This window comes from Triplophysa dalaica, chromosome 10, assembly GCF_015846415.1.
Source record: "Triplophysa dalaica isolate WHDGS20190420 chromosome 10, ASM1584641v1, whole genome shotgun sequence".
NCBI lineage: Eukaryota > Metazoa > Chordata > Actinopteri > Cypriniformes > Nemacheilidae > Triplophysa > Triplophysa dalaica.
The window spans coordinates 21985550-21997358 of record NC_079551.1 but is presented as its reverse complement, the minus strand read 5'-3'; the positions used below and the strand labels follow the sequence as shown (position 1 = coordinate 21997358).

Here is an 11809-nt window from a genome sequence, read left to right as displayed (position 1 = left end):
CAGTTACTCAAATTTCACTTGCACCGTATAGACATTAGCCCTGTTCACAAAGTAATCCCAGTAAATGATGTTCACACAAGTAACAGTGTTGTGTCTTTTACCAGTAAAGATAACAAAATACCTGTAAACTGTGTAAGGACATCAATCTTGGTGACACCTTGAATCCAAATGGAAGCAGTCCGTATTTTTTTTCTTTTTTTTACGTTTCTTCAAAATGTTATGATTAACCCAAAGCAAATTTCTTAGGTCATTCTGACCTCTTTCCCTCATTATATTTTTACTAAACTACTAAACCTTAGATTTTTTTATCATGATAAAATGTATTTTATTTAGTTTGAAAATGTTGATTAATATGTTATAGAAGTACCACATATGTACAATTAAATGACCAACTAATAATTTAAAATTAAAACATAATTAAACAAGCAAATATGAAATATAAACATGAAAACTATCCTTATAACAGAATTATTATTCCAGTACATGTTGAAGTACATTTAATGAAATTCAATCCTATAAAACAGATAATTTCCATATTATATACCACATATTTTTATACCAAAGATGCAGTAACATTGTACCAGTAGGACCAACAGACAAAAATTGTGATGAAACTAACTGAGAGAAAGACAACATACAGAATGAAGAGCAAGCGGTCGATGACATGACCCAAATGAACCCATTCTTCTTCACTCTGATCACTACTACAATGTTTCTCGACCTGCTGAACAATGGACTGTAAATCTTGGCTTATCTTCTTTAGTTCCTTAAGAGTGGGTGGAATTTTATGGATGGCTTCACTTTCTAAGATTTTAGCAGGATTGCATAGAACAGTTTTCCCTCTGTATTCTGTTGATACAAGAGTTTGTTGATTTAAAAAAAGTTGTATTATTTGTATTATATTTTTTGTATTTAGTGTTTAGTCTTTTGCATTTAAGGAATAGTTCTCCAAAATAATGTAGTATAAAAACCTTCATTCAACTGAAGAAAGAAAATCCTATACATGCCACTTTTTTTGCTATTTTCACGTTAAATGTAAAACCATTATTGTAATTTGATTTACAGATTTCTTATGTATTTTTGAAATATGGTAAAAAACATAAAAAAGATAAAAACTCATTTTTACAAGTAAAAAAACGGATATTGTAATTTCTCGCGCCCCAGTTGCCAAAAATATTTCCATTATTTTAACAATATTTTTTCAAAGAGTTTTTATTTTAAATACGTAAATACTGTTAATTTACAGACAAAGACAGCAAATATTTATAATATTATTTATATAATATAATTTATAACTATTTATAATATAGCCTTTTTTTTACACTGTGGAATGCATTGGAGAATCTTTTAGTTGAGTAAATTATTTATTTTTATATATTGTAGAGAAGATATTCATGCAATTAATACACATTATACTGTATTCTTTAATGACACTAATCTAGACATAGAAATGTCTAGTTAAACTCACCTTCTAGATCAAAGTTTTGGTCACTCTTGCTCAAACAAACAAGTCTGGCGATGTAGTCGAGGAAAAGGACTTTGACCCACTGAGGTAAAGGCGGGTATCGACTGGAACCACACAGAATATTGGTGATGACAATAGTCTCCAGTAGACTCGCCACCATCAGCGCCAAGCAGAGAGAGAAAAAGGCATCTGGTGAAACAAATTTAAAATAATTTTCATAAAAAGTAACCTTGACCAATTAATTAAAGGAGAAGGGTTTTAAACTGTGTCATAGCCAGCCAAAACTACGACAAACAGCAATTTACAAAAAAAATTGTATTGTGTTCTCGTCAGTGATCTAAAATTTTACTTCACATGTTTTATACCCGAATTTACATGAGACACACTGCAAACATTGCTAAGATAATGTTTTAACCTTGTGTTAATGTTGATCATTTGTCGGAATAAGGTGTGACACTAGAAAAACAATGAAATGACAGCAAGGCCCACGCTGCTACTGGTGGACAGACACATATCCAACATTATCTCCTGGAATTCATAACGATTTTACAAGATGGTGATTTTAAAAGAAGTCCTTAATTCTTTGTACAGTCTTGTGTTTTCAAGATCATTAGTTGTTTTGGGCCTGGTTTGGATTTTCCTGTTTGGGTTTAATATGTTATCATTGCCTATGGATTCTGCTGCTGCTCCTTGTTTACTTGTGCATGCCAAAGAGGAACACGGCACAATGAATTTAACGAAAACATTGTTAAGTGAAGTTTTCTTCCCCGTTCTTGGGCACCAAGAGCACATAATGCCCATTGGATAATCCGGCCCTGGTTTTAGCAATTAGGTTTGTGTGGTAAAAACTCATTGATGAGTGTGAAACTGCATGATCACAGCAGTTACATCTGTTTCAGTTTTTGAAAAAGTGCACATTAGACTTCAGCAGATTGAGTTGGATGCACACCTTTAGTCCATAGCTACGATTTGCCCATAGGAATAATGTCACCATTTCAGTTTACAGACCGGAATGAAGAGTTGCAAAATGTTTAATGAACTCTAGTGCAGTCTTGAGGTTTTCTTTTTAATCTTAACTTGTGGAAAGATGTAAGTGGCGCTTTTATTTTCTGCCTTAGTTTTTTTAGACCTAGAGACCATGGCCACTCCTGTTCAAAGATCTAATGGAGGCTGATTATTTATCTTGCGTTGTTTGCATAATCCTATCATGGGCAATCCTGAATAAGAGATCTGCTGCAGGATTTCTGTTTCTTTCATTTTGGTTGAGTAAGGATGCAATAAAGACTGTGGAAACATGTCATCTTGTGGCTGGGTAAGACACAGGGAGGTTTAATACAGACTTATAAGAGGCAAGTTGTTTCCTGTGGCAGGCAGCAGGTCATTCATCAACAGCAGGAATACGGTGTAACCCAAGATAAGAGTCATTTTAAAGGCCGATCGATCCATGTTCTGAGGTGGCAGAAGAAAACTGAACAGATCCACAGCTATAAGGAAGCAGCTGGGAATCAAGAGGTTCACGATGTACATAGTGGGTCGGCGCCTAAGAATGATCTAAAGCAAGATAATAAAAACTATTTTAATTAGTTATATTAAATTAAACATTTAATATAATCAAAACATTTTTCCATTAAAAATTATTCCCTTATCAAATGTAACAAGCATTAAACAATGTATCTAAGTTTAAATCTAACTGTTGTTCATTGGAGACGTACATGGTATATGAGCAAATCGAATGAAGTATTCATGTTCTCAATTGGGAGCACACTCTTTTCACAAAGCATATTTATTAGTTCCCATTCCCCTTTAGTCGTCATCACATCTAGAGAATTTCTGAGTGTGACGTCCACTTGCTCAGCAAAGAACATCTGAATATCTTCCACTGTGAACAGGACCAAAATGACAACACAAGAGATTTAAAGCCTCAGTGGTAGTAGTACTTAATGAAAATGTACCCTATAATGGCGCTAACTTACCATAGAGTTTGTAGGAGTTAAAAGTGAATGTACAATTCTGAATATCGAATGGGAAGGTGTAGATGTCCAGATTGCAGGAACTGGTGACACGAATTGGTAGATCATCCATTGCTTTACCAGTATTAGTGACGTAGAGGTAATATGTGTCTGGGGCTCTGTTTTCATCCATACTCCACGGAAAGAAAGATTTGGTATATTAAATAAAAATGTAATCCCACCTGATAACAGGTCGATTTAAAGGCACTACAGTGCTAGTTTAGAACAGAGAGCAACACATAATTTACAACATAAAAACCATTTTAATGCTCAAAACCTCCTTTAAACACCAAGTATCATCAGTTTAAACTCACAAATCTTGGAAAAATGCTATTCCAATTATACCAGGGGGTGTCCTAAGTCGGTCCTGAAGGGCTGGTGTCCTGCAGAGTTTAGCTCCAATTTGGCTCAATACACCTGTGTGGAAGTTCTAGGCGATTTTCTAAACAAACTAGCAACCATCTTTGACGGCTGTCCGGAGAACCCCCTCAAGCCAGGGGGAGATGAGGAGGCTGAGGCCCCTGGGCTTCCTCAGGATGGTACAGTTTGCCTTGGACCGGGAAGTCGTACCATCTACATAATTTTCCCCGATCCCGGAGGGGCTTATTGTGGTAGTTGGCATGCTGGAGGACACCGGGCCGTCCGCCTCCTTGCCGACTTCTCTGTGCCACCAGGAACTCTACGTGGTAAGCGACGGAGAAGGGAGTCGTGGGAGTCGGATGCTTCCTTGACGGCGCCACCCACGCTCCCAGCCACAGTTCCTGTACCCTGCCGCTTACTCAGCGGGCCGGTCCAGGAGGAAGGGGAGGAGGAGAGTGGGTGCTACAGAGCCTGCAGCAGCAGGGGCCGCCAGCGAGCCAGTGGTAGCAGCAATGGCCGCCAGCGAGCCAGCGGCAGCAGGAATTGCCGTGACCAAGCCGGCACTCCAGCCGGCATCCAGTCCGGTCCAGCTGCATGCTTCCAGCCCGGTCTAACCACAGGCATCCAGCCCAGTCCAGCTGACAGCCCAGTCAACTGGTTCCCCCGTCATCTACCTGCTCCTCACCCAGGTACCAGGTTTCGATGCCCTCCCTGAACTCCATACCGGTCTCCTTGAGTCCTGGACTTCCCCAAGGCTTTGGCTTCCCCATGTTTTCCCTCCCTGTAACCCATGAACCTCCCTTGCAACAAACTTGTCCCCTTGTCTTGCCCTCGCCCCTGTTGGGAATTCCCCCAGGAACTGTTCCTTCAACTGCTACCTCAACCAAACCTGTCCCTCCAAGCCCACTGTCCTCTCTACCCGGGCCTCCGGCCCTCATCCCACACCCTCCCGGCAAAGACTGCTTCCCCCTGGCCTGGTCCACGGACTCCTACCCCGCAGAACATTGTTGTTCCCCCCTACCATGTATTTTCTTTTTACTGCGTCACCCTACCCCATTTATTGTTATTGCCAATTTGCCTTTGTTGATTTTTACAATGTACTGTTGTTTCTTGTCTGTTTTCCAGTCTGTCGTGTCTTGTTAGTGGTGTTCCCCTAGAGCGGGGGGTACAGTCTTGGTTCAGCCTCTTCTTGTCAAGATTTTTTAATCCTGGGGCAGGATCATGACAGTACCTGGTGTTCTGTGTGGAAGCTCTTAGGCGCATCGCTGGGTTCGGCATGCCACGAGATCTCCGGTCTCCTCTATGTCCCCGCCCTCTCGTTACCTCGTTAATTATCTTGCCATGGTTTTATGCCCCTCACCTGTTCCCAGCTAGATTTGGTTCCTTATTTAAGGACCTGGTGTTTCCTGTCTTGTGCGGTTTATTTTGCAAAAATACCTCTCTGAAGAAGGCTATGTCGTTTTGTCTTGATAGCCTGTTCCTGTCATCAATTGAGTAAAGACTAGTCAGTGTTATAGTCAAGTCTAGTCACTGTTTTTGTGCTCGGTCAAGTAGGAGTGTATTGTCTTGTGGTTTTGCCCCTATTGGGTTTTGTTTTGTGTTTGTTGTATATTATAGTCTTTTTGTTAACCCTTCATTGTCTGCACTTGGTTACTTTCCACAATCCCTAACAGTTTTAACTATTTTTGTCAGTGATAATTATGATTTAACATGGTTATAATATAGGATAAGATAATTTATAATATGAGTGTTTTATAAAAGCTACTTGTTTGTAGGTTTCCTTTATAATATATTTATCTTTTTTAATATCAAGTGAAGTGAAAATTCAAGGTGAAATAAGAGATAATTAGACAATATTCAACAGGAAATATAAAAAATATAGTTTTTCAACAACCAGCAGCGTTGTAGGTATACACCTTCGAAGGGAGTAGGGCATATGGATGCTCAATTCCGTTTGGAAAATGTCCCTAGTCTGCCTAGTGAGACCTGATTATCTGGTTTAAACTCTGCAGGACACTGGCACTTCAGGACCGACTTTGGACATCCCATGGTATACGTTAAAATGCATAACACAATGCATGGTACCCTTTTCAGTTACACATGAGGTCAAATTTAGCATAAAGTTAATTAACCTTCTTTTGCGCTTACAATTCATTAATGACAATATCAGGCATCCACAGACTTTGTCTAGGCAGTGAGATTCTGTCCGTTCCACATTCAACAGGATCCCAGCTCAAACCTTCAATATCCCAGAACTACAAAAAATTCCAGATTCATCAGGGGTAAAATCCTACTTGTTTAAGAGGGCTTCAGACAGTTGCAAAAGGACTTACTAAATACACCCAAAGGAAAGACTCAAATATTTGTGCTTTTTCATCCTAAAAAGGAACAAACAAGAATAAGCCAATCAGCATTATTACATGACTGATAAGTGTGTTCATGTATGACGCACATTATTAACAACAATCGTCAAAGTGTTTAACAAGTACAATTTAACAACAAGAATTACATTTCTTGTTATATATACATTTACACTTAAAAAGAACAACAAGGATCCTATTTTTTCAACATTTATTAACTTTTCTAATTTGATGGATCGTCAGCTCTTTTAGACGCATGGAATAAAATAGTGGTCATCCAGAGCTCACTGAGGATATTTAGACCCATGTGAGCCCCCCTCCGTTTGTTTGCAATTGTGTTTCAGGGGTCCCCTCCATCCGTTTGTGTTCCAGGTGTTACGTTAGCGATGGAGGTTACAGTAATTACTAGAGTTTACTAACGGAAAAACACGAGTTTGACGGGAGAATCTTGGAACAAACAGGAATGTTGACAGGTACGATCCCTCTTATCCTCTGCAATAGATCACTCATAACCTTTAAAACATTTGTTTCTCTGTTGTGGAATGAATTTCTAACTTGAACCCATTTTTCTTTTCAATGTAAGTAGCTTGACCCCTCAAAAATATGTATTTTTATTTTACTCATGTACTGTATTTGATCTGATAGTAAAACAACTTACCACGTCTAAAATTCCAAATAGGGTGAAGGTCACACTGATGTTAGTGGGAGTCCGTGGGTGAATAACTGGCCTCATTTCAGTTTTACCCAAGACACCTTCCCTCAGGGCAGTTAAAAGAGCATCTGTCGTTGGTTCAGAACAGTTAATAGTCTCCGAATATTTTATTAAAAGAGCTGTAAAAAGAATTTCACATATAAATTTAAAAATAATCATGTTTACACATATGGTTATAAGATTAACATTTTGAAGATGAACTTGTGTTTGTTCAATAACTGTAGACATTGAAATGAAAGTGCAATTTCATCAAACCCTGCATGATGAGCCAGTAGATCATGAGATGGAAATCTGGAACAGCCTATAATGATGTCCATATGTTATAAACATGTTATAAACATGTAGCTTGGTTATTTGTTCATTTACACATTTAATATTCCTGGTGAACTAACTTCACACTAACTTCTGGATGCACACTAACTTCCATACAACTCATAGTACAAATTAATGAAAATCTCAGATATAGTATAAGAAGTGTTTTTTTTTATAAAACATTCTGTAGTTTTACCCAAAATGTTTTGGTACACGTGTCATTGTAAAATGATACTCATGACACCAACAACCTTTTTATTCAACTATCTGTTATCTGATTTACTTGTCTGAACTCACTAAAGAATACTGCATACTACATTTTTCAACCGGTATTACAATAAAGCCTGTTAACCCTTACTGTGCAATAATACTAAAATCTATGAGCTTATTTACGTAATCGTAACATTCAATTGCTCCCACATTTCAAATATTGTTGATGTTCAATTGATTTCCAGGTCCTTATCTCCAAATCTAAAATTAAATTTAACAGCAAAATAATTTGCCATAAATATTAAGTTTTATATTTTGCAATAATTTGTGAAAGGAAACAATTTACAAAAAGCTTCCATTTGTAAGCTTCATCCATTAATAGAACTAGGAATGATCAGCTTTTCTACATCATTTAATATTAGTAAATGTTAAAGTGTGATGTTAACATTAAGTTATACTTTTTAAAATCCAAAGTTGTATCTGTTAACATCAGTTTAAATGCATGTTGAACAAATAAGTACAAACTATGAACAAATGTATTAGTAAAACATAATAATATTAGTTTAGAAGTATTACCTTAGTATTTTTTTAAATTATGCATTATTAAATCTAACTAACACAAACCATACCTTAAATCTAACCCTATACATAAAATATTATATATATATGTATTATTACTTAGTACAAAAGGGTATAAATATAAAATAATGTCTAACCAGTATGTTTATTACTGTAATAAATATTGCTTATTGTTAGTTAGTTCATGTTAGCTAATGCATTTACAAATCTTGAGAACAAGACTTTATTGTAGAGTATTACCAAAAATATTTATAGTACCCAAACCTTTAGATTGCATTACATTATCAGCAAGAATATCTTACCTTTGGTCGCAATATTACAGCCATTTCAACTTCTTAGGAATGAGGAGGCAGATTATTTTTACAGTTTCATGCTGTTTTTAAGGATTCAAATGGGGTGTCACACCAACCTAAATATCAAAGTCTCAAAGCACAACAACATGCAAACTACAATAAACCTGATGCAAAATATAATGGTTTTATTTTCCATACAAAAGACAGTGATGGGACTTTTTTTCAAAAAACAAAGTGCCTTGAATAATGTCAGTTTCCCTACACTTTAAAAAGTCTCTATCTGCAAATATTTTTTTTTGATATTTATAAAAATACATTGTCAATAGATGTACATTTTCTTTTAGAACAAGATTTGATTTAATTATTTATTTAAATCATTATCTTTCTCAAATACATTTAGCTACCAATGAAAGTTAAAAAATGTTTTTCCTAATGAACAAATAAATGGGAAAAACACAATAGGAAGGACACTGCAAGGACACTGCTGCGCTCTATAGATGCCATTTTAGGTTGCGTATCGCATTCATTATTAACTGCTTTGGAAATGGCCTTCGATGAATTCACTTTATTTTGCTATTAATTATATGGTTAAAAAAAAATATACAGTAGATGTCTCTGAATACTCTGAATACAATTAAGGAAAAACTACATAGTGTCTATACTATAATGGAGTATTAGCAGAAATTTTAGATCATTCTACAAGTAGGTCAATACTTAAATCATATTGAATGGACATTTTGCACATATTCATATATTTGATAAGCATTCGTTGCATTTGAAGAATTAGAAACACGCACAAGCAATGCAATAATAGATTTAGTTAAGGATTATTTTATTTTTCAAGGCTCTGATTGTAATCGAACACTTAAAAGCTAACCTTCTGTAAGTATTGATATAACTTGAAACAGTGCTCAAATAAAATCAATTAAATACCTAAAAGAAAATTGGCAGGGGTGGGGTTAGTCTCGCAATATACATTTTATACAAAATAAACGAGACAGGATATTTGATCATAATATGCATAACGATATACTATTTTTTAAAAATAGGCTTAAATAAAACAACAGGCTTCTTTTACTGAATTTTGGATCAAATCAATACAGGCTTGGTAAACAGAAATTACTTTTGAACAAGTGTATGTCCAATAGAATAATCCTAGCATTATTTACCAATGTAGTATTTACTATTTTCCCTAAAACCAACTGGATGATTGGCACTTTGTGATAATAATATTTGTTCCAAAAGACTTGTTGAAATGCAAGAAACTGGACAATTAGATATTAAAAATAAATTGTAACAAGACCACATGTCAGTCTTTGTGTTAGGGTTGTGGGGAATATTCAACCAGACTATTCAACCATTTCAGTCCAAAAGTCTGATTTATTTAGGTACTAACTATGTCTATCAATATGTCAATCGTAGCTATTTCAAGAGTGAATCCAGCATTTATATGCCGATGTAATTCCAGAAACTTTGCAGCGTGTATGTGGCCATTGGTTTTAGCAGCATGACAATATTTATACAATTCTGAATGGATTATATATAGCACAGAAACCTGTCAGAAATCTTTAGTCTGATTGCATTTAAAGTGTTCCCTAAATATTTCATCATTGAGGATTGAGGATTTTTTTTGAAAAAGTCAAAAAATCTTGTCTTGTTCTCATGAATCCAGTTTCATCTCTCTCTGGTCTTGTGAGATAAGTGTCTTGTCACACCTCTAAGGTAACGGATAATTTTCGAGTGGAATCCTCTAATATGTCATGATATAGGTGTTTCATACATAAACTTGCTTAACACGTCTAAAATGGTATACATAGTAAACCTCAGAGTGATTTTAGTAGGAGTCTTTAGTGTAATAACTGGTCACACTTCCGTTTAGTGAAGGCAGTTTCCCTCAGGGCTTTTAAGAGTGACTCTGGGGTGGGCTGAGAGCAGTTTTTACTCTCTCTTTTACAGAACAGCTGTTAGGAGTAAAAGACATAAATATTAAAATCACAAATATTCTTGATAATAACTAATGAATAAAATGGTTTGATCTTACATTGCATGAGAAGGTAGGCGTACATTGAATGTTGTAGGAACTTGGCAGCCCATCGCCTAACCTGCAATGACAATTATAGACATTGATTTCCGTATTTTTCTACTTTATTCAGATTTTACACAATGTGGTTGATTGTGCCCTTTCTGTCAGTCTCTCGATGTTGTGTCGAACCGACAGATCAACTTCGACTAGTTCAGAGAAGGCCAATTAAATTGGCTAATAAAATTGCTTGCCGGACTCCGCCCCAGGATTACCGGGTATGAAAGGAAGACAGCGTGCTGCATTCAGGAACAACATCTCCTTTCTTGGTGTGGAACTCAACTCTGTCTCCATGACAGTGCGAGTGACTACAGAGCCCGCTCAGTCAGTGTTGAACTGCTGGAAACAATTCAGGCAGTCAGAGGCTCCTGGGGGGAATCCTCGGCGGGGGAGCTACCGGACATTGTAACCCCCCCATTCGGGTGGTTTCGTCTGATGTATCCTCATGATTGGTTCCCACCTTGGAAACCCATGACCTTTTCTAGGTGGACCTCCACCTTGCGGTAAACCACTTCAGTCCGCACATTTTCCCATGAGCTTCCCCCTGACGGCGAGACCATGTTCATGTCTCCACTAAACTCCTCCCTCTTTAGCGTATCCCCCATTTGAGGACGTAGGGCTTACCCAGTGGCCTTGCAGTACCGGGTGGCTTCTCGCTGTTAGAGAAACTGTGAGGGCCGAAGGCAGGGGCTTCCCACCTTTTCGAAAAGCTCTGGGACCCCCTACCTATCCACTGGTAGGTTACAATTTTGCGGTAGAGCTCACGTCTGACATGCCCAGGCCAGTAACCATCTCTTCGCTAGAGATTGTGATACGATTTCCATAGGAACCCCATCTGTCGGTTCGACACAATGTCAAGAGACCGACACAGAGGGAACGTCTTGGTTACAGATGTAACCTCAGTTCCCTGATAGAGGGAACAAGCCGTTGTGTCCTTCTCGCCACAACGTGTGCCGCCTCGCTTTAGCAGTTGTGATAGGCTCACAGGCTCCTCAGAACTAAATGTGAATCAATGCAGCACGCCATATCCCTTTTATACCCAGATATCGGGGGCGGAGCCCGGCATAGAAAATGTCATTCGCCAATATCATTGGCCTTTTCTAAACTAGTCGAAGTTGATAGGTTCTCAAGGGCGAACCCCATCTGTAAGTTCGGCACAACGTCTCGTTCCCTCCATCAGGGAACTGAGGAAACATCCATTACCAAGACGTTTTCTTTGGGTCTGCATAAAAACATCATATTTTTTTTCCGGGCGCCACAACTTTAAATCCTCATGATCTGCGTTCTTACAGCATGATTTCAAATCTCATGCATCTTGTGTAGAATAAAATAAACATGATCAGTGTCACAAGTTTGCTTATTTGATTAAAGGGACAGTTTTATCTTGAATGATATCAGACTTTTGCACTCCACTGTTGTCTAAGTTTGA

At 37.4% G+C, this 11809-nt stretch overlaps 1 protein-coding gene across 1 annotated transcript; it reads right to left on the bottom strand.

Annotated features, from left to right (window-relative positions):
* Positions 1 to 1454: 1454 nt before the first annotated feature.
* LOC130430696 (5-hydroxytryptamine receptor 3C-like) lies at positions 1455 to 10985 on the bottom strand. Its single transcript, XM_056759837.1, has 7 exons — positions 10872 to 10985; positions 6168 to 6212; positions 5983 to 6089; positions 3439 to 3608; positions 3178 to 3344; positions 2806 to 3016; positions 1455 to 1654 (listed from the first exon to the last, which is right to left on the bottom strand). The coding sequence occupies exons 1-7, from the start codon at positions 10983 to 10985 to the stop codon at positions 1455 to 1457; spliced, it is 1014 nt and encodes a 337-aa protein (XP_056615815.1).
* Positions 10986 to 11809: the final 824 nt, after the last annotated feature.